General features: G+C 32.3%; 1 protein-coding gene across 2 annotated transcripts in view; it reads right to left on the reverse strand.

Annotated features, from left to right (window-relative positions):
• Positions 1-3,777: 3,777 nt before the first annotated feature.
• Positions 3,778-24,579, reverse strand: part of SLC6A15 (solute carrier family 6 member 15) — a 95,712-nt gene continuing 74,910 nt past the window's right edge. For both annotated transcript variants that reach the window (XM_052001409.1, XM_052001408.1), the window contains 8 exons: positions 24,197-24,378; positions 18,148-18,258; positions 14,289-14,530; positions 14,004-14,196; positions 10,068-10,260; positions 7,843-8,002; positions 6,077-6,239; positions 3,778-5,224 (listed from right to left, as the gene is read on the reverse strand). In XM_052001409.1, coding sequence (XP_051857369.1) covers positions 4,853-5,224; positions 6,077-6,239; positions 7,843-8,002; positions 10,068-10,260; positions 14,004-14,196; positions 14,289-14,530; positions 18,148-18,258; positions 24,197-24,378 — 1,616 coding nt within the window. In that variant the 3' untranslated portion in view covers positions 3,778-4,852. The remainder of the gene's footprint in view (positions 5,225-6,076; positions 6,240-7,842; positions 8,003-10,067; positions 10,261-14,003; positions 14,197-14,288; positions 14,531-18,147; positions 18,259-24,196; positions 24,379-24,579) is intronic.

Below are 24,579 nucleotides of genomic sequence, written 5' to 3' on the forward strand. Positions count from 1 at the left end.
ATCAGCTGGCATTTATGTAGTGTTCTAATGAATGCAAAGCACTTTACAAAAATCATCTCATTTGATCTTTGTAACCTGGGAAGGTAGGTGAGTTCATATTAATCCACTTTTCCAAATTAGGAAATGGAATAACTTACCTCATATGTCACACACTAGCTGAGACTATATTTGAACTCTTGACTTACTAAACTCCAAAACTCAACTTTCTAACAGAACCACTTTGCTATGTTTTAAAGCTCTTATAATCTATGACTTGTGTTTGTAATTGTTCACTTCTTTCAGTCATGTCCAACTCTTTGTAACATATTTGGGATTTTCCTAGCAAAGATATTGGAGTAGTTTGCTATTTTCTCCTTTGGCTCATTTTACAGATGAAGAAACTAAGGAAAATAGGACTAAGTGACTTGTTCAGGATCACACAAGTAGTGTCATTGTTCCTAACTGCATGTCTAGCACTGTATCTACGGTACCACTTAGCTGCCCCCATGCTCCAAATTACTATTGATCAGAGAAATGCAAATTAAGACAACTCTTAAGTACTACTATACAGCTCTCAGACTGGCTAAGATGACAGGAAAAGATAATGAATGTTGGAGGTGATGTGGGAAAACTGGGACTTCATTGTTGGTGGAACTGTGAATGGAGACCATTCTGGAGAGCACTTTTGAAGTATGCGCATACCCTTTGTTCCAGCAATGTTTCTACTAGGATTATATCCCAAAGAGATCTTAAAGAAGGGAAAGGGACCCAAAATGTGCAAAAATGTTTGTGGCAGCCCTTTTATAGTGGCAAGAAACAGGAAACTGAGTGGATGCCCATCAATTGGAGAATGGCTGAATAAGTTATGGCATATGAATGTAATGGAATATTATTGTTCTGTAAGAAATGACCAGCAGGATGATTTCAGAGAGGCCTGGAGAGACTTACATGAACTGATGCTAAGTGAAGTGAGAAAAACTAGGAAAGATCACCGTATATGGCAACAGCAAGATTTTACGATGATCAATTCTAATGGATGTGACTCTTGTCAACAATGAGATTATTTCGATCAGTTACAATGATCTTGTGATGGAGAGAGCCATCTACACCCAGAGAGAGGACAGTGGGAATTGAATGTAGGTCACAACATAGCATTTTTCACTCTTTCTATTGTTTGCTTGCATTTTTTTTTTTTTCTCTTTTTTTCCTTTTGGATTTGATATTTTGTGTACTGCATATTTATGGAAATATGTATAGAGGAACTGCACATGTTTAACATATATTGGACTGCTTGCCTACTAGAGGAGGGTGGAGAAGGGAGGGGAGAAAATTAGAAAACAGGCTCTTGTAGGAGTGACTATCAAATTATCCATGTTATATTTTGAAAATAATTTTTTAAAGAAAATTATCTTTGCATATATTTTGAAAATAAAAATCTATTTAAAATAAAATAAAAATAAAATTTGTGCATTTATTCATACTTCTAAATCAACAGGGGAAAAAAGCATTGTTCTTGGAGTTAGACCCAGATTTAAGTCATATGTAACCCTGGTCAAGTCATTTATATTTTCTCTCGGTTTCTTCGGCTGGTCAGTGGAGATGACCTTAAGTCTTTTTGTATTCTTCTTCAAAAGGTTGTTAGAAGAAAAATTTTTAGGAAACCAAAGAGTGCTGTAGAAATATACTTTTACATTCATTTTGCACACTCAACAAAAATGTTGAGGATCTTTTTCATATGGACAAGTGGAGCCTGAGAAAACTATTCAGAAGGTTTTGGTGTGCTGAAATGGGTGAAGTGGTTTATTCCCATTATAGCTGTTTAATAGTGCTCACCAAACACATTATTAATAAAAATATTAACAAAAATTGTTTAATGATGTTCAAAAAATTACCATAAAAATTAGACTTCTAAAATGTAAAAAGTCTTACTTCCCTTTTAAGCATAAATAAGTCAATGAATCAGTCTATAACTGTAGTATATCAGAAACTCAATAGGTTTGAGTAAAATATCTAAATAAGATTTTTAAAATATGTCTCAAGCAATAATTTAAACTGGAGATTTATCCACTGTATGTTGAATTGGCCAGTTGGGTTAACATGAGAATTAGTTCTAATATTTTCATACCAAGACAGACAGAAGATAAATGGATAACTTGGTGGAAATTTGAGCCATGCAGATAACAAAGAAAGAATTCAGAACTGTGAACAAAATCAAAATGGGTAAGATATAGAAGCAGTGTGCCTGTGAACACTGATAAAAAAAAATGTGAGGACAAAGAATTAAGGCTAATGTTTAATGTTACCAGTATGGAAAAGAAACCATTAAGGATTTCCATTACCAATAGTCATCAATTTAAATTATTGCTGAGATATAGTTTTCACTAATTTGGGGTCTTCCCCATAATGAATAAGTATTTGAGAAGGGGATAGCTCAATTCAAGAGACAACATAGTACAGCAGAAATCAGAGAGCTTAAGTTCAATTCTAAATTTTGTAGTGACCTTAAGTCATTAAATCTCTAAGTTTCAACTCCAACACTATCAAAATGAAAGAATTCGACTAGATGGCATATCTATGTTCTGTCTATATTTTTAAATGGTTCTTTTCTAAACAATAAGAAAAGCATGATGAATACAGAAAAGCATACAGAATTGTCTGAATTAATATATTTAGAGCCAATTAAAAATATTCAGAATTACAGTAATGTAAAAAGAAAAAAATAATTACTACAAAATAATTAGCACTAAATGTTATAAAATGAAAAAGATCAAGTTTTGTCCTGATGATATGAAAAGAAGCTTTCCCTGCCCAAATCTTTTGTAGTGGGGTGAGAGACCATGAGAAAAAAAAAATTATAAGAGTTTTCTAGAGCTATGAGGGAGGGAAAGGAGGAAGGAAGGGAGAGAGGAAAGGAGGGAAGGAAAAAGGGAGGGAAGGAAGGAGAGAGAGAGAGACAGAGAGAGAGAAAGAGAATGCTAATAAACACATTTTTAAAAACATGAATAAGGAGATTAGACTAGACTTGTAATTTCATTGGCACATGGAAGTTCTAGATGAAGATACTGACTCAAGCAATGTAGATCAGCATCTTCCCTGAAATATATTTAACATTAGAGAGATTAAGTTGTAATATTAGTATATTTGTATGTTTCCCAATATATTAGTATGTTTCAGAGGCTTGACATAAATTTAGATGTTGCTGGCTCTGAAGTCATTTTGAGTCATTACAAAGTAGTCTATTCATTTGCACCAGTATCTCCACCCCCCCGCCCCCTTTCCAGCACAAATGAGAATTTGCACTACTGAGAGAGAAAAGCAACCTGAAATAAAATAATACTTTCCTTCTGTGGAGAAATGGAATATATTTTAGTAATAATTGAAATAAGAACACTGGAGATCTCAATACTGGAGATTATAAAGGAAGACTTTTTAAGAAGATAGAATTGTTTTAGGATTTTTTTAAAAAGGTGTTATTTTGTGAAATGTTATAAAATCAATCTAAGAGAGATAAAATGCCAATAGATTCAAAGTAGAGAACTTTTATAGGGTTGCAAGCTTGGCATAAGATATTATTTGAGCTCCTCCAGGGGTATTCTATTTCTTCCCCCCACCCCACCCCCAATCTAAAGAAAACAAATAATTTTATTGACCTACCCCATTTAGGCTTTGTTGAAATTCCCAAATTTATCATCATGAAGTTATTTTAAAACTATGATGTGCATTCACTATTACTTATCTCATCAACTACTTATGGGTCCAAAGAAAATAATGATTCTTAAAAAAAAAAAAAGTCAACCATTTTTATCATGTTCTTTATTTGTAGATTCAAATGGAATGCCATACAATTTTTGACAAATTTATTGACTCAAAACTAAATCAAACAAAATAAAAAGTACATACACAAGGATTTCTTTTTTCAAAAAAGGAGCAAAACAAAAATTTACTAAAGACCATCTTTGCTTTTGAGTTATCAAACCAGTACATAGAGTACTAATAATATATATACATTAGAAGTATATTGTTATAAATATACTATTGATAATCTTGGAACCACAATAAATATCAAGTAAGATTTTAGGCACACGGAATAGAAAAAAATGCAAAATTATTTGCACAATCCTTAAAGAGTCTTGAGTGACTCACTCTTACATCATTTTCACACTAAAAAAAAGCAAATTTTTACACAAAATATACAGCTACAACTCATATAGTCCAGAGTGGACCCAGGAATCTAGCTTATATTAGTGTTGCCTTGTTTTTCTGATGCTACTGTTTTATACAGCTATCTATCACATAAGAAAATATTTTGCAGGTTTCTTCAAGCAAATTGCCTATATCCCTTCAACATCTAACAAAATAAGTACACCCTTATCTACATAATATACCTATAGAGCTGTGCAAAGATACACAAACTTAATGAACAGCTTAGGAGCTTGTTTGAATACTGGGGATTTACCCTGAAGGCAAAAGGATGATTTTTTAAGGTACATTATTTGTGAACTGTTGATATTATTAAATCCAGTTATTATTACAAACTGAGGTAACACCTGTTCTTTAAAGATAGAAATATCTTAAAATACAATTGAGAGAATTTAAAAAAAAAAAAAAAACTTTGATAACATGAAGAAACTAGGTCATTAGAAAGATTTGTTAATAATCCCTTCAGTGCAAATGTAAACCAAAGAACCCAAAGGGGTTGCTCCAGTTGACTGTATCATGTACTGTGGGGATTAAAGATCGGAGACATGGAACACCTGAGATCGCACTCTGATAAGTGAAACCTCTGCTGCTTCTCTTAACAGAGCCAATGTTCAGTGACAAAAATTAAATATAAGGTGAGTTGGTTTTTTGTTTGTTTTGTTTTGTTCTCAAGCTACAAGTCAGATTCTGGCATTTTGGGCATGTCTGCCATTAAATACCCTATTCCATACCGTCCATTGGGAGCTGTGTCACGAGTTGGAGAACCATTTGGCTTTCGATAAATATTATTACCCATATTTGGAGAAGGCACCTCACTTGCTATCTTTCCGTGAATGAGGCTGTCATTATCTCCTTCCAAATTAGAAGGTTCTTTAATGACCCGTCCTTTCTTATAGTTCACAGATGCTAGATTGTCAGAATTGTCCTCAATAGGTTTGAAGTAGCGAACAATGAAGACAATCGGGACAGGAAGTATTGCCATTATCATCAGACTTATACAGAGGGCCAGGCCCCAAGGTGGATAGTGAAAAAATTCTTCAACGGCCTGAATGAAAACAAAATAAAGGAAGATAACTTATATAATGCTTATTTTCCACTAAAATATAGCTATAAACAATGGATATAATTTTACCCCAATGATATAAACATTTGTATATTGGACTAGTGACTTATAGAAAACAGATGTACATAGAAAACTTTTAGATTTTGCTTTTTTTGAGCACTTTTCCTTTATCACTTGAGAAAATGTGCTGCCAGCTATAAAGTCACATTATTCAAACTGTCCATAGAAAAGACATTGCCTGAATTATTTTACAGTTGAAAAAAAGGTTGATGGGAAAGGAAGGCTCTGAATTATCCAGATTGTTTTTATTGATCATTGCTAGAATTCTCTAGATAGTTAGAAAAACATATATTTTGTCTTGTGCTTTCTGGAAAATCTGTAATAAGTACAGATTTCACTATAGTCATAGCAATAAGAGACTGATTATAATGACTATATATTATAAATTATAAATATATATTTATATTTATTCATAGACATCTAATGTAAACTTCTATAACACAAGATATATTGGCCTCTTAAATGTACTTAGGCTAAAATATTCCCAAAATTTTGCTATGTAAGTTTTCTAGAAAGACAAAATGATTCTTATATTCTATTTTATTAATATTGAAAAATAGCTGATAGCTATCAGTCAAATATTACTGAGGAAAGAAATAGAGCAAATAACCAAATAGCCAAATTAGATTTTACAGATCTGAAGGATAAGAAAATAATTTTCAAGAGTCTTACATAAAAGATGACTCCATTTTGCATAGGATATACAGAAAACAATACTTAAGAGTATTAAAATTGATAGATTTCATTCGCGGATTTTGTTTAAAATGTCTTTACCTTCTCTTTTATCCATGCATTATAACCAGGTGGACTTAATAGAATTTGAACCATGCTGGCGATCATTAATATAAATAGCACTAGAGGAGACACATATTTCCACATGTAGTAGTAATATTTGTAAGGAGCAAAGCCCAGCATATTCTTCATATCATCCATGAACCTAAAAACAACAAATAATAAAAAAGATCCTTTCCAGTCACTTTGCTTCCTTGGGTAAGCAATTCCAGTCAATGAATAATCTTAAAAATAAATCCAAGACCACTTTTCTTAGGAGAAGAGCACTGGCATTTTCTGCATTAATTTTATTGATCTTATATATGAAAGTCTTTGAAACTACCCTACAGTCTTTGTTCTTGCTAAGACAGAGATAGTTTTTTTCATTTAATAAGCCACAATGGCAAGACACAGTGATGCAGGACTAGTCTCAAAATCAAGAAAATTTAGATTAAAATTTAACCCCTGCTAAATAAGGATCCTAGATAAGTCACAACTTCACATTGTCCCAAGAATCTCTTAAAGATTCTAATGTCAGAAACCTAATGATAGTGCATTGGTGGAAGGGGTTTCCTCAAAGAAGCTCTTCTTACTGATGAAATTCTAGATTTTATCTAGAGTCAATAGTCAACAGTCAGTCAAGTATTTATTGAGTACTTACTTATTCTGGGTCAAATGCTATGCTAAATCCAACAAATGACTACTGAGATAAATGTGCTGATTCTGTGTTAGCTTCTTTGGAGCAACAATTCAAGTGATGAAAAAGGAATAACTGTAATAACCACCTGCAGTCAACATAAACTTCTATAAACAAAGTATCAAAGAAAATTTAAAGGAATACTCAGAACAAGAAAATCAAAGCACAGTTGGGGGTTCCACTGAGGATAATCCTAAACATCTTGTTCATTCCCCCAAGAAAACACTGTATCAGATCTGAGCCACTGACTAATCCAAGTCATCTTGAATCATCTATTTTATTTAGGAATTTTGTTGAAGCAAGTTTTCTGTGTTTTCAGAAAAATTTCCATCATATGTCCATCCAGAAGCTAGCATTTTATTCAATTAAAAGGGTCTTAAGGGTCTGAATGGTTTGTTTGTGTGAAAGGAACAATTCATTCTATAATCGTATAAAGAGGAAGTGAAGTTTTCTGTGTTTTCAGGAAAATGTCCATCCAGAAACTAACATTTTTATATAATTAAAAGGTCTTAAAAGTCTGAATTATTTATTTGTGTGAAAGGAACCATTCATTCTATAAGGGTGTAAAGGTATCAAAGAGGTGCTACATGCAACAAATATCACATGTGCCAAGTTTCCTTGTAGCTTAAGACCTATAAAGAAAAGTCCAATTAAATAAGTCGCCCAAGTAGAAGCTTATTAGAAATGTAGAGTAGCTTGAGAGATATGCATAAGAAGGGTAGAAATGGGGAAGGGAGAGAAAGGCAAAGAGAAAGAAAGGCAGATGGAGAGAGACAGACAAACAGACAGACAGAATATATGAGAGAGAGAGAGAGACAGAGACAGAGACAGAGAGAGACCAGGAGCTCATACTAAAAACTTTTCTATTTGTTAGGTTTGGACATTAACTTGGATGTTCTACTGGTATAACTTTTGAGAACTCAAGCATTAAAAGAAGCCTCTATTATTAAGAGAACCTATCATTTTATTTTAAAGATTCCTGTCATTTTCACAATAGCCCAGTTTTTTTCCTGATGATAGAAATGTGATCCATGAGTTTTTCAAGACTTAAAAAAAGTATCTTGAAACTTACTTGTCTATTCCATAAACTGCAGACACAGCAATATTTTCCAAAATGACCACAACCAATAGAGGCAAGGTAGCAGAATAATCATCAAACATTGAGACAAAATAACTTCCAGAACGTTGCACAAATATCAGACCAAGTAAAAATGCTAGAAGACAACATGCAACTGGAGAAAAAGAGCAAACAAGGAAAATAAGTTAATGCTTGAGTTTGGTGATTAAAAATTATCAATGAAAATTATTAATAATGGCCCACACTGTTTTGATTAGTGTTTCCCAAGGCCCACTATATGTAGCCAGTTTCTAGCCATTATTCACTTTTCACTCTGGCAAAATTTTTGCTTTTAACTGTATACTATTTCCCAACCACTATCTACACCTATTGTTTATGGAAAGTCAAATCCACTATCAAATCTATGGCTGCATTCTGTATACTTATGGTTTTCTAAAAACAACCCCCCTTCCTTGGAAATAGTAATTCTTTTAATGTGTTGTCTCATGCTTTAAGAATATAAACACCTTAAAAATAGTTTATTAGTAAATCCCTGTGATTATCTCAAAGCATGTACTTAAGTGTCTTTCCATTCATTTATAGATTAATGAAAAAAAAATTGGTAATCTCATCTTTCTTTTAAACTGGTGTTTACTTTGACCTTTGTTTAAATAAGCCAATGAACTGATTTTATACTCCTAGTTGACTGTGAAATCTGTAACCAATCACCTCCTGTCTGTTATAGTAGAATTTTTATTTTTACGTGATGTCTTCCAACCCAGTCAGAATGAGAGACTGACTGCTGGGTACCAATGCTCTGTATATACCTAAACTGATGATTTAAAAAAGACCAAATTTATATTTTGATCTCATCTAGTTGGTTTAAATCTTAAACGAAAATTCGCTGTATGTCTTGAGAGTTCATGCATTGCTTAACATTGATTTTCCTGCACCTTATGGCTACTCAAAAACATTTTAATGCCCATTACATTAAAAAAATGCCATTGGTTTTATTCTTGCTTTTCTTATAGAACTGTTTATGATTTCTTGTAGAATTGTATATAGAGATTTTCTCTGTGGGGATCACCTCTGTTGAAACAAATGATAATTCCTTTATGTCTCAACAGATTATAGCTTCCTTGAGCTATTATGGGCAGAAATATACCATCTTCTTGTGGACTTTCTAAACTGAACTGAACTGAACTGGCTACCACAGACATTCATTGATCACCAGATCAGCACTCAAAGCTGTTTAAGATTGGAATGGCTTGCCAGAGATAACTCAGCCTCAGGGACCTGAGTAAAGTGTTGGTCATCAAGCATATGAACAATAAAAAAAATTTTTTAAGAAAAAATGACTCCTCTTTGACCCAGCAATGTCATTAAGGGGGAAAACCCACATGTGCAAAAAACATTTTGTAGCAGCTGTTATTGTGATGGTAAGGAAGTGGAAATTGAGTGGATGTCCATCAATTGGGGAATGGCTAAGTAAGTTATGGTAGATAAATGTAATGGAATATTGTTTTTCTATAAGAAATGATAAGCAGGCTGATTTCAGAAAAGCCTAGATAGATTTACATGAACTGATACTGAATGAAATGAGCAGAACCAGTAGAACATTAATAGTAATAGCAAGATTACATGATAATCAACTATGACAGACTTAGCTCTTTTCATAATAAAATGATTCATAACATCTACATCTAGAAAGAGAACTTTGGAGACTGAATGTAAATTGAATGTTACTGCTTTTTTGTTTGCTTGCTTTTTCATTTTTGTTCTAGTTTTTCTTTTACATGACTAATATGAATATATGTTTAACATGACTATATATGTAACAAATATATGTGTTATTATATCAGATTGCTTGCCACCTTGGGAAGGGAGGAGGAAAGGTAAAAATTTAGAATTCAAAATCTTACAAAAAATGAATATTTAAAACTATCGTTATATGTCATTGGGGAAACAAAATACTACTGGAAGAAATTATAAAATAAATTAAAAAGAGGAACTGACAATAAAAAGCTGAGGCAGTTGAAGAAGAGTACAAGAATCTGGGTTGGATTATCTGTCTATGAAGTCTATTCACCATCATTTATTAAATTATGTGACTTCATGACTTAGACTTCATGCAAGTAAAAGCCAATAAATAAATAATAAACTCCTCTTTCCTTCCTTGATCCTTAGATGAGTGAAAACCATCTTCATATTCAATGAATCATAAAATACATGAGACTCACCGGCAAGTATTTCCTTCCTAATTTTGAAGGCATCAACAACTGGTGTAACGATGCCTTCAATAGTCCCAAACATGCTTCCGAGTCCTAGGTTTATGAGCATGAGAAAGAACATCACTGACCAGAAGGGAGAGGCAGGGAAATGCGTCATTGCTTCAGTGAAAGCAATAAAGGCTAACCCTGTTCCCTGTACAGCCTGTAAGAGAAACAGCCAAGAAAATATCAAATTAATGGAGAATTTTAAAAAGCAATAGGACATCCAACTTTACATGGAAAGATTTTACTTCTAAATAATGGGATAGAGGAACAGAAATAAATTTACTTAATTTTCCCTATCATTTTCTTAGATTCAGATCCTGCCATTCTGTCCAACTAAGAATTATAATATTTTGATGAATTAATCTTTTCTATAAAAAATATGGTGCAAGCGACCCTTTTTTATTATTGTTATAATAGTTTATAAATAGGAATCAGAATTCATAGTTGAAGATAAACTTTGACATACTGTTTGCTCTACAATGGGAAATGTATGTCTATGTCTATTTCTACACCAAATGAAAATGACAAAATAGTTTTCTCTTTAACTTTCATGTGATTTAATTAATCAGCAAATATTCATAACAATTTTTTCAAATAAAAAAAATAACAATGCAAATCAAATGAAAATCTAGTAAATGAAAATTTTCTAGAAGAGTGACAATATGCCCTTTCCTACCTCCAAAAAGAAAACTGGCCTACCTCTGATAACTCTTCCTCATCTTCACTGAATGGAATACTTATGGATTTGTTTTTTTGATACTTTGGCTATGAGAGTATGGGCATCACTAGTTTATGATAATAATAATAATTTAAAACATCTGTCAAACAAAACTTTCTGTATTTTATGACTAATCCCCCCAAATTACAAAAAAATAAAGCTCTTTTGACCAAAGAACACTTCAGCTGATTGCTCTCAGAGTCCTAAGGACTTAAAACTCTAATCATTCTTAATAGAATTTTCTAAAGAAAAATCTAGTCATAAAAATGTAAAACTTGGAAGGGAAAAAAATCCTTCCCATCCAAATTCTTTGGCTTTAACATTACTTTCCAGTTATTTCAGAATCCAACAAAATCAACCGCTTAATGTATAGAATGCCAAAAAGTTTATCATATCACAATGGTTGCCACTTGGTGACATTACATTTGATTTAAGAAAGAACAGAAACCAAATCCTTGATATTCAGCAATCTCTCTTGCTTTAATAATAACAGTAATTTAAGAAAAGAAATTGTCAGTACTCCTGTTGAGGATTTCCACAGTATTTTTTTCTCCTCTTAAAAGACATAAGTAACAGCAATTATAAAATGAATAAAAACAACACTACAATGACACCAAGGGCTAAGTGGCCATAAGGACCAATCTCGACCTCTTACAAGTTATTTTCATTATTTCAGTAGACAGGTCACAGACTACAGGTGTGGACCGGTTATATATAATGACAAATAAAGTCTTTGCTTCAGTTAGTTTTCTTGATTATCCTTTCGTTGTTATAATGGAGAAAGAACATTTATATAGGGAGAGAGAAAGGGGCAGGCAATGGTACATCTAGTTTTTTGTTGTTTTTTTTTTTTAATTTGCTGAGGCAATTGGGGTTAAGTGACCTACCCAGGGTCACACAGCTAGGAAGTGTTAAGTGTCTGAGACTAGATTTGAACTATGCATGCAGGTAGGTATATACATATAGATGTATATATGTTGCATATTATTATAAATAGAATCATTTCTATCAATATATCAATTATGTATATATGTGTATATACATTTATGCATACTGTGTATATATACACAGTATATATTTGTGTATATATTTGTATATATATAAAGTGCATGTATATTACAAATGTTTATATACAAATATATAAAACATATTTTGTGTATATATCTAATTACCATATAGATTATGTATATATACATATTATGTATGAATATGGATGTGTAATGCACAATGTATGTGTGTATAGATATGTATCTATACACACATACATACATACATACAACATTAACCAATAAACCAAGCTATTTTCTTGAAAAAAAAATAAGTCATATATCTATATATATATATCTTGCTTGTTATCTAAATCTGCCAAAGAACCCAATAGAAGAAAAAATATATTAACTTTATAATTTATACCACCTAGAGAAATTATTTGATAATTCTAATTATTTTTTGGTTCTATCTAAAAATCATGTATGAAATGGCTAACATTAGAAATGTGATCAAAGTAAAAAAATATGTTTAAAATAAGAGACATGGAAGTGATGGCAAAAACTATTTTGTCCAAAAATGTGTAACTAAATATTCAGATTAAAGAAGCTTTTACATAAAAAGCATAAAATCCATAACCTCATTAGTTTAAGATATTTGTTTTCTTCATCGATCAGAGAAGTATTTTTCAAATTATTTATAATTTGATATATTAACTTTACTTAGTTCATATAGCATATTTTCATATAGTACTTTCAAATAATAAACAGCCAATAGCATCTCATTTTGGATTATAAATATGTGTATGTGTTTAAACACACATATACATATACAGTCATTGACTACAGTTTTCTTATGAAGATTGTCAAGACAAAAACAGACTGAGTAACCTCACTGATGATCTTATGTAAAAATGAATTCTCAAATTCTTATGGAGAAAAATCCCCATAGTTCTTGCCTTTAAATGATCTCTATTTCCCTTTACCATCCCAAGCCATAAATGACTTGACAACTATAAAGTATCAATTCTACTTAACCCTTTTCTGAACTAAAATAAACTAAGTTCCTGGTGGGTTATTCACTTCTGACTCCTCAGACTTAATCATACCTTTGTCATTTTGTATTTTAGAGTTGTATATACATAAAGATTGATTGAAAAGCTAACTGGTTTCTCATGTTACTTCTTCCCTAGAATAAAAACTAATGCATATCATATAATTCACTTACATCAATAAGAATAAAAGAAAAAATGTATAATAACATATAATAATTTACCTTTAAAACTTGGTATGCCCAAGAAGTTCTTTTTTACACACATACATACACACACACAAATGGACTATGTGTTTGCTTTTATCTTTTTATGTTCTGACATGTTTTTTCTTTTCAATATAGATCAGCAACTTATAATCTTAAAATTGCCTGGCACACTAAGAAATTAAATGATTTATCCAGGGTCCCACCAAACTAGTGTGAATGAGAAACAAGGCTTGAACTCTTGTCTTAATAATTCTAAGGCTGACTCTGTAGCTGCTATACCAAGCTGCCTTTCCTATACTATACAACTAGATTACTAGAATAAATACAAAAATTATAGCTAGGTTTCAAGGTAATATTTTAGCATCTGTTCTAATTTAGTCAGAGTAAAGAGAAAACAGTCTGTTGAGACTGGATATCAGGTCCCCACTGTGATCCCATGCTGTCAAGTAAACACAAGGCTAGGAAAACTTACAGGAAGAAATGGTCACAAAGGAATGATAAATGGTCACATGAGTGAGATCATACATTGATTCATTGGAAGTCACAGAGCACCGAGCTTATAGTCATGAAGACAAAGATCTAAATCTTCTATAATATTAAAAACCCACTCTAGGTGCCTAAGGCAAACATTTGAGAATTATCTACCATTATATAGCTATCTGTAATAGAGAAGGGAGCTCCTATATTGGGAATGCTTTATCAGCTTAAGCTGATAAATTTTCATATATGGCTAAAACAACTTCAATATTAAATACCAAAACTTTATGGTTAACAAATTATGCCAAAACACCTTAATTACTAATGTCTATGCAATAAATAATATATAATTTTTTAAAGTATGATATTATAACTACACAGTGGCTATTGTGTTTATTCATTTATTTGCACTCAAGTGTTACTTTTTTTTTTCCCAAAAAAACTAAAAGGCCACTCACTTTATTAAGCTCATCTTCAACTAGACAGGGGCTGAGATGAAAGTCAGGGAATTCCTTTTCTTTCTCCTTTTTAATGATGTCATAAACTAAATGATAATCTTGAGGAGTTATATCTGACAAGTTGACATGAACAGGAATTAGATTTTGGCTAATAGTGCCCATTTTCAGAAGCTTAGTAATTATCTCAGAATTTCTGTAAAAGAGTAAAATAGTATTATCCTGGGAACAAATACATCCTTGAACAAATTATATTGTCAAAGTATGAAAGAGAATGAATATTCATACTCGATAATGCATTTCCCACTTAGGACGTTTGCTTTGAAGCCCAGAACAGCAAACACTACCAGCGTAGCCAGGATAGAAGTGAAAAAATTGATGAAGGACACCAAGACAGCATCAAATTGGCAGTTGTTGTCTTTCTTGTTGTAACTTGAGAAGGCAATGACTCCACCAAATCCCAGCCCTAAGGCAAAAAACACCTGAATGGCAGCTTCTCTCCAGACCTTGGGCTCCAACATTATTGCAAGCTATTTAAAATGAGATAATAATAAAAGTCAGCTGCAAAATATAATTGGGGAATAGATCTATAATAAAAAGACTAACAATTATTAAAATATATTATAATGACTATGGGAATCAGAAACAATATTGACATATATATAAGCTTATCTTCCACTTTTTAGAGGGGGAGAAAAAAGCGTTGCCTGTGAATACTGATCCAAATTTTTATTCCTACTTCCTCACATAGAGAGTCATTTCAAGTCCCCTCTATTAAAAACTTTCAAAGAGACCCATACTCAAAATATTCTGAAAAATCTTTTCAGTCTTAGAAGATAATTTAATTTCTAAGTAAAAATAAATCAAGTCTCCCAAAGTTCTATGGTTTAAAAATTGATATGGTTCAGTAACTGGTATGTGATTTTAAAAAACTAACTTAATTTAAGCCTTATGACAAGGTACACTTCTTGCAGGTGGCAGACTAAAAGTGAGAAAGAAGACATGTAATAAGAATATGATCACTGTTTTATCTTGATCAAATTTCTTTTTATTTTTTGAAAGGAGATCCCTACTGGAATTAACGTAGTGAATCAGTGGGAAGGGACAGTGATGTCAAAAAAGGATGTATATTTATTTATTTTGTGAGGCAAACAGGATTAAGTGACTTTCCCAGTGTCAATGGTTAGTAAATGTTAAGTGTCTGAGATTGCATTTGAACTCAGCTCCCTCTGACCTCCAGTGCTAGTTTTTTCAGGTACTGTGCCACCTTACATCTGTCTTTCACATGAATTAATTTAACAGCAATAAAAATTCAGACAAGTTGGACTACCCACAAATCTCAAACTCTTCCATTCATTCATTCATTCATTCATTCATTAAGATTATATATTTAAGCTGAAAGAAACCTCAGAGGTCCACTTCCTCATTTTTGGATTTTTTCCCTGAGTCATCCTAACTCTAAGTCTAATGTCACATCCATTACCTTCTCTTTCATTCAAGAAATATTGACATACTATACATAAAATGAGAGGTACCAGCCAAGATTATATACAACTTTAACAATCAATCACTGTGATGAGTACTTATGGTACAATGCTTTAGCTGAATCCCATTTTCAAGTGAACTGTCTGTCTTGATGAAATGGCTGAGAATCTATTTACCAAAGCTCATAAGGTTCAGTTTTATTGTGGTTACACTAGAATTAGGGTGATTATTTTCTTACTAATAGCCATTGTAAATGAATTTAGATACATCAAAATCTTCATTTGCTCAATGAAATAATTACTTTGAAAAATATCCATCTAATTAAATACAAAACATAAAAACATTGTATATTAATATATACATCTCTTGACTCTTCCCAATCAGACATGTTAAACAAAATTCCTTTAGTGATACGATGCCATTCACACATTCATTCTTTGGTCACTAGATGGAGCTAAATACTTTTTTAAAATAATAATTCCATATATTCATGTTGAATTTTAAGATTTCTGAAATAGCTTTTTGATTCTTTCTTAGTAATTCAAGAATTTGTTTTCTTTTTCTTTCTTTTTTCTATACACAAGGGACTGAGCAAAGACTGTGTGACTATTTGTCAGATATGTACAGGTTGTTCCTTTCAAAGGCAGATTAGATTAGATGGCTACTACTCAAAGTTGTGTGATCTTTTTACTGCAAAACTTCAGATGGTATAAAACAATATTGTTCTACCTCCAGTCACAGGAAGACAGAATTGGAGAGGGAAAAGGCTTTAGCTGCCACGGAGACCAATCCTCTCATTTTATTATATATTTAGACATTAGGAAGGTTAAGTAACTTTGCCCTTGCCTGGGCTTACACAGGGAGTAAAAAGAAATAATCTGGAATCCTGGCAACTAACATGACTCTCCTGCCCCAGGCCTCCATAGAGAGGGAAATGGCCATGGAGGGAGCAGTGAGTAGGAGAAGGGGAGGGAAGCATCCTTCCCAATCCACACCAGGCTGCTAATCCATAGGACTCTATGAAAAGACACATGGAGAAAGATGACCCTCCTCCTTCCCTGACTCCTCAGAAGCTGCCTATAGCACACATGCATGTACACACACACACACACACACCATAAATATATATACACACACTACATATACTCATACACAAATACATACACACACACACACACACACACACACATATATATATATACACACACTCATACACATATACCTTTACATATATACACACACATACCCATACAAATGTATACACTATAATACATTATATGAATATACACATATTTACACATGAGTATACATATATTCATATATACACATTTAATTATATTCATTCTTACTTATATACATACATATATTCACATACAAACATATATACACTCACACATTAATACATACATTAACATACAAATAAAAACAAACATGTAAAAAGCAAGGGAAGGATTTCTCCTCTCAAACTATATTTTAGTTATAGAAATAACTAAAATAGATACTCAAACCCTTATTGTTATTCCATGTCAAACTGGCAGCCATATTTATTTTAAATATTTGGTGTTTGGCTTTGCCTTCTATATTTCCTAAGTTGAATTTTCTTCAAAAGTTATATACAATTGAAAAGTAATTCAGCAACTAGAATCTGGAACTGTAATAATTATATACCCTGTATGGAGGCAGCATGGAACAATGGGGAAAAAAATTGAAGATTTGGATTCTAATTCTACTTTAAATACTTATTTGCTATGTAACCTTGTCACTCAACATCTCTATTACTTCAATTTCCTCAGCTGTAAAACGGGGATAATAATAGGAACCTACTTCACAGGTTCACTGCAAGAGGTAATTTGCAAGCCTAAATGTACTTGGTGGTAATTCTTGTTTGTTGTTGTGGTCCTGAAGTAGTTATTAAGTTGACTATAATCTACATAAGTATATTATACAATATATAAGTATAGTGTATTCTGAGTTCAAGTCCAGCAACAGACATTCACTAATTATATGATTCTGGGCAAGGCCCTTAACCCTATTTGCCTCAGTTTGCTCACCTGTAAAGTGAGGTGGAGCAAAAATGCATTAACTGTTTAATATCTTTGCCAAGAATACCTCAAATGGGATCCCAAGGAGTCGAACATAACCGACAAATGAACAATAATAATAATTGTATCCACATAACCAATTTTTATTCTTAGAAGATAAATGAAGAATTTTATAGTCTAGCAGCAAAAAAAAATTAAGCTAATTTTAGAAACACAGAATCTTTCCCTCCACATTTTAAACACCAATTCATTTTTGTCATTATCTTTTTTTAAAAGCACAACACATTTTCCTTATATTTATGTTTCAGGAATGAGAAAAGGATGGGAATCAAAAACTAAATCTACAGTCTGAGATTTTACTGCTGAAATATTTTTAAATCATTTGAAATCTTAAATAGAGTAATTTTAGGTGATTTTAAAGAACACAACCGCATTGATATTAAAGTCTTAAATCCTAATACTGAATCTTGAACACAAGACATATTTCAATGAAACCCACAATCTAAAATTTTAAAAATACCACTTGTAAGAAAATCAATGGCCTTTAACATTCAAAGCATTTCTAACAATAAATATAATACACTTATAAAGTATGTTTTATTCTAAAGCTAAGTACATACCTTAGGGGTAAACATGTGACGGATGCCATCCATCGAACCTTTTAAAAGCAGTGCTCTGATAAGAAAGCATACGAGTACCACATATGGGAAGAGAGAACTAAAATACATGACCTGGGGGGGAAAAAAAAAACATTATGTAACAAATACATCATATAACATGATGTTTGTGTTAAGCTAAAAATTCAATTCTATTAATCTTATGTAGAAAATATTAAGAAGTTCTCTATTTCTTTACTTCAATTAATCTGTAATAGTAACTAACATTTATATCTCATATCTTCAACTACAACTACCGCAGGATGTTGGTGATATTATTATCCCCCATTTTATAGTTGAGAAAATTGTAGCAGAGATTAAATGCCAGGTCCATTAGTATGTACCAAGAAAATGCTTAGGATCACATTTGCACTTGGGTTCAGTGCTTTTTCCAAAGGGCCCCTCACTCCTCACTCCAGTGAATCCACTGGTCTATTCTGACAATAAAGACTATCCTTATAAGAAAAATCATGTTGAATTCAGAAGAATTTTCTATAGATAGTAATATAGTAAAAATGCCTTCTCCCCTCCAAAAAAAATTTAGTATGGTATATTCTCTATATAAAAAAAGAGCATTAAGAGCTAATAACAAAGTACTCAATACTTTACATCCACATAAGTCTTTGAGCAATGCAATTCTTAAATCATTTCACATTTTTATTATTCAGTCACGTGTATATGCATGCACACACACACATATACACACACATCTTTAATTTTTTATCAGTTTTCCCAAAAAAACAAAGGTTTTTTTTTCCTTTACTTAATTCAAGAACTTTTTAAATCTTTTAAAATCCTCAGTAGCTTTTGAAGTGTGTTCATTAAAAATTAATAATTTAATCATTCATGTCTTTGTTTTGTCATTAAATAAATAGCATGGGTAGAGTGATATATAGTTGTTGATTTTCCCCCCTTTAAATCAAGCACTTAATTTGAGCAGAGTTCCAAATAACTTCTCTGATTAAAATGTCAAAAATCAAGCTTACAACACCAAGGAAACATGGATAAATATGCTCAGTTTCCTTCTTGCCTCCTCAAAAATATGTTTATTCAGTAATGCAAGCATTACTAAAAGCATTTCAACTTTATTTATGAGATCAGTGGATCAAGAACCTACAATTTTGGGACTTGTCCTGGGTCTTTACTATAGAGTAATCATTACAAATCAAATTTATTATACAAGTTAGAGATAGGATGAAACCTGTGATTTTATTGGAATAGAGCAAGGCTTCTTACATTTTTCCCAGTAGCAATCTATTTTTGCCTGAGAAATTTTTACATGATGACCAGTAAGTAAGTATATCAAAGATATATATATATATATATAGATATATATATAGATATAAATATATATATATCAAACATTTACTGATATATCATAATTTCACAACCCCACTTTCATTTACAACACCCCATTATGGGATCATGAATCACAGTTTATGGGTGCAAGAGAATTTCAAATGAGGAAATGAGACGCCTGACCTCTGTCTTCCTCAATTTCTTCATCTATCAAATGGAAAAAATAGCAACTATATATCCCAGAATTGCTGTGAGAATAAAATGAGTTTATATTTGTAAAACACTTTGCAAATCTTAAATTTGTTGCACAGAATTATTATATGAATAATTATGAATTTAAATAGTGCCTGAATTTGTTATATGAATAATTCATTATGAACATTAGCTCTTATTATTTTCTTTATTGCTATTAATAGAGGTTGACACATCTTTACAACTTAAAGTCTAAGAGAAGTACACCAAGAGAAAATTGTGTGTTTATATAATATGAATAAAATAAATGAAAATAAAATGAAAATGAAATAAAAATGCTTTGTTTTTTCATTTTTAATAACTATAAGTTATATTGTTACAAAAGTAAAACTCATTCATCTGCTATAATATACTAAATACTTAGAAGCATTATGGAATAATAGAATAAAGAGGAATAACTCACTTAATGGTTGAAGATGAACTACATAATCTTTTGAATATTTAAGTTGTCCCTTCTCTAAGTACCTATGATACCTTCAGCAAATCAAGTGACCATGCTTTTGTGAATTTTCATCTCTCAAATGACATCAATAAAAATCTAGTTCAAAGCTGGTTTTCTTGATTAAAATGTCAATTATCTACTAATCTGTATCTGGAAGGGGGAAAAAATCAATTTTATAAATGTTTTCTATAGCAATAGAATGAAACAAATGGCAATGATCAATTTTGGTCTTGGAGAAGAGAGTAGGAAAAAGCTATCTTGTTCTTTTTCTTAGAGAGGTAAGAGACTATGGACATCAAATACTCACAGACACAGACAGTCAGATGGCCTAATGATTTTGCTTTGTTATAAGAGAAAGTTTTGCTGGGTGTAGAAATTATAGCATACTTATAAAATAGAATAGTGTATATACTGACATGAACATGATACACAGACTTAGAGAGGGTTAGTCAGGTGCACCCAAACACCCTGTAGTGAGTCAAAAACCCTTGCCCTATGTTTTGACATTGAAGAAAAGACATCAACAAAACTTTAATTTTTAACAAATAAATTTTTACAAGTCTCTCATAGTTTTTATCTCTTTAAAGGGAAAATAACTGAACATATTGTTAAAAATATTTTCAACATTATCTAGATAACAGGAATTTTTTTTTTCTTTGCAAGAGAACCACACTCAGTGAAAATGTGGTGAGAGAGTGATGACTGCTCTTTTAGTGGCTGGTAAGACACATGGGATTCATCTACAGAGGCACATTTAGGAAAATAGTCCTGACAGCAAGTATGTTTTAACAGATCAGTCTTCTTATCAGCTAAAATAGGGTGTGAAAATTCTTTCACACTCAGCTTCTCCATGGAAAGTAATGAAAAGGAATGTTTCTAAAATACTCAGTATGCTATTAGGCCAAGTGAAAGTTTGTTATGTTTTCTGTAAAAAGATCACAGCTTTATAAATTGCAAAGTACCAGCACAGTGCCTGGCATATAGTAAGTGTTTAATAAATGCTTTTTTCATCCATTCATTCATTTGGAAATCCTCTTCCAATGCTTCTTTATGGCATTGAGGGGAAACTAAGCTCTACAAGGGCAATAGTGTCACAAACCTTTCCAGGCTTTACACAACCCTTTAAAAGATTGTTGGTGATGGTGATACCGTTGGGGCTGGTATTGTTGGTGTTTCTGTTCAGATAATCAAGATGATTTTCTTTATGGTTGAACCAATATCCCACAAATGTAGCCCCCCCAAAGACTATGCTAAATAATCAGAGCTGTTCTCCTTAGTCAGTGCTTAGAGAATACTATTTTGGAAATAAAGCTGAAATGATTATGAAGCTGCCCTTAGCAAGCACAACTATGGTTTTCCATTGGATATCTAAAGGGTCTGCCTACTATGCTACATCTTAAATTTGTAATAACATGATCATCATTGTCTTTAATATTAATAGTATTGTCATTTACTATTATAAGCCCAAAAATAGAAAATAAGAAAATTAATTCTAGGTTAGATTCATTGTTTACTCATTGGAGGACAACAGTTCTAATACATATGGTTAGAAGTAGTCCCCAAACAGTTTTCCAATTCGTAACCCTTTACTAATCGATTTATTTCAAGCTTTTTAACTTTTTTCCCCATATTCATTAGTCCATATGCTTTTGGAGCAGAAGCCCTACCTGTCATGTGGGCTAAGCTAGCTTTTTGAAATGCTCCTGGAAACATATTGGCTAAGAGGAACAAGGCTCACATCTTTTACACAGCTTCCTGGTGGTACAAAAGTCAGCACAAGATGGTTTTAATATCTTTCAAGGAAAAATCTTGCCTAGCATACTCAACAGCTGTTGTTCCAACCACATACCTCCTGAGGCACTGGGCTCTAATTGCTGACTGCTCTGTAAAAGTGTCACTTGATACTTCAATGGATATGTGATCACAATGTAAATATACTCCCCTCTCTAAGAGAAGATTTTACCCTAGATATTTCTTCTCATTCAAATCAACAGTTAAGAAGATCATAGGATCATAAATTTAAGGTTAGAAGGGTCCTTAGAAACAACTAAGTTCAACTCTCCCTTATAGATGAGAAAATTGAGGTACAGTAAGATTAACCTTATCTATGGTCACTTGGCCAGTTAAAAATGTTAGGGAGGAACTGAACACAAGTCTGCTTCACTCCAGGCCTACTACCCTACCCATTCACTAATTTACTTCTCAGTTTTCATCATTTTAGTCCACACATTTCTTGTTATTATTATTTCAGTTCTATCTTAGTTTTTTCTAGATTTTTTTTGAACTACCACTAGTCATAAGAACTCAAATTTCTCACAACAGTCAAAGTGAAAGTGAATATGGGTTTTACATAAGCATATAAAAAATATATTCTTATAAAATGGATTCCAGGTGTTCTATGACTATAAGAGTCCCATACTCATCTTTAAATAACAGAAATTATTCAAAATAATTTCTGCAAAGCACAGTAGATAGAATACTAGCCTCAACCCAGAAGATCTGAATTCTAGGGGGACACAAACTGGTTGTGTGACCTTTAGCAATCACTGTACTTTTCAGTGTCTAAGACCCTCATTTGTAGAGAAAGCTACGCATACTACCTATGCATAGGTAGATTGTTTCCTGACTCAAAAAGGTTTTTGTATCAATAAAAATCACAATTTCTTGCCCTTTTAAAAATATCAGTATCTCTTGAGTTCTAAAGGTGGAAATTGTGAAGACCAAGTTAGCATCCTGGATACCTTAGAATCAGCTGGAGTCAGGATAAGCAAAAGTCTTCGGTCTTTATTCTTGGTCTTCAGGGGTAAAAGTGAATTGGATGGATGCAGGATCTCCATTACCTCTCCTCTTCATCTCCCACCCAAAAGTGACTCTGGCTAGTCTTACTCTACCTTCCTAGTCCCCTCCTACAAATCTCTGTATACACCAATCATCGAACCAGCACAGGATAGAGGGAAGGGCCATTTTCCAAGCATATGCTTACAGAGTATCATCCAATCGGTAATTAGCCTTAAGTGCTCGGTTGTCTGACCTCAGTGTATCACCCACAAGAGTTTCAGCCCTTTACAGGAAATGTAGCATAAGTGTTAAGCAATTTTAGAAGCCTATGTTTTCTTGGCTCTGGTCACACTTTAAAGTATGTGAAGGAACTAGGGAAAGTGTTCAGAAAAGTATGACAATGTAGGTAAAAGTGATCCAGTGGTGAAAGGCCAAAAGCATTGGTTGATAGAGACTAGGAAATGAAAAGCTATGGTGAATGGGGCAAGTTCTTTACAACTAATGATTAAGAGCTAGATGTCAATGAAAATCAGAAATAGACTGAATATTTTTTAAAATGGCAATTTGTATAATAAAACATTTAGAATAAACTAAGGAAATCAGTAGAGATCCTATCTCTAGAGTTCTTTTAAAAAAAGAGGTTTCTTATACTGGATAGATTATTTAAATGCGTAAAAATTACCAAACAAGTTCTATGATTTCTTGAAAACCCTTTCAAAGATAAGAGTCTTAAGAGGTATCATGTATAGAGAGCAGATCTTGAAACCAGTGGGTATGAGTCTAAATCCCAATTTCTGAAACTTACTGGCTATAAAACATTCAACAAGTCACTTAATTTCTGGTGTTCTAAGCAAAAATAATAGAAATATAATGGATTATTTATGTATATTATGTAATCAACATACTTATGTCATTATCTTATTTGATTTTTACAATATGAAGTAGAGGTTATTACTATCCCCATTTTCACAGAAGTGGAAATGGAGGTTAAAAGGTTAAGTGTCTTGCTAGGGCTATTTAGATAATTATTAAGTGTTTAAGGCGAACTTGAGCTCAAGTTTTTCCTGAGTCCACATCCAGCACTCTAAACCACCGATTCTCAAAGAGGAATGAATCCTGACCTCTTTTCCAGTTTCTCCTACAAATATTAAAAAATAGCATGTAAAGAGGGGTGTGGTGCCCAGAAAGGAGAAGCTCTCCACCTGCTAGCTAGGGTCAGGAAGCCAAAAGAATAGTACTAACTTTGCCTGAAGACTGAATGCCTTTGATCATTGCCAAGCACACCAAAACCCAAGCAGACAGTAAGCAGAGAGTCATCTTCCAGTTGAGGCCCCCGCTTTCCGAAATGGAGTCAGAAATATTCAAGGCTTCTCTATACCAGTAATAGATCGTGGCAGAACTTTTGTCACATTCTGGCTCCACAACTGAAGGTAGAAAAAAAAAAGAAAAAAAAAAAAAAAAAAAGAAAAGAAAAGAAAATTATTTCAGCTCTGAAAACTCTGGTAATTATTAGAAATGGTCAAAGAATATTTCTCTAAAACAATTTTTTTCTTACCTTTTGAAAAACATACAATTGCTGTTTTCATAGAATGGAAATTCAGTATGAGATATTTTTTTAAAAACCC

The sequence above is a fragment of the Antechinus flavipes genome, chromosome 5 (genome assembly GCF_016432865.1).
Source record: "Antechinus flavipes isolate AdamAnt ecotype Samford, QLD, Australia chromosome 5, AdamAnt_v2, whole genome shotgun sequence".
NCBI classification, from domain to species: Eukaryota; Metazoa; Chordata; class Mammalia; order Dasyuromorphia; family Dasyuridae; genus Antechinus; species Antechinus flavipes.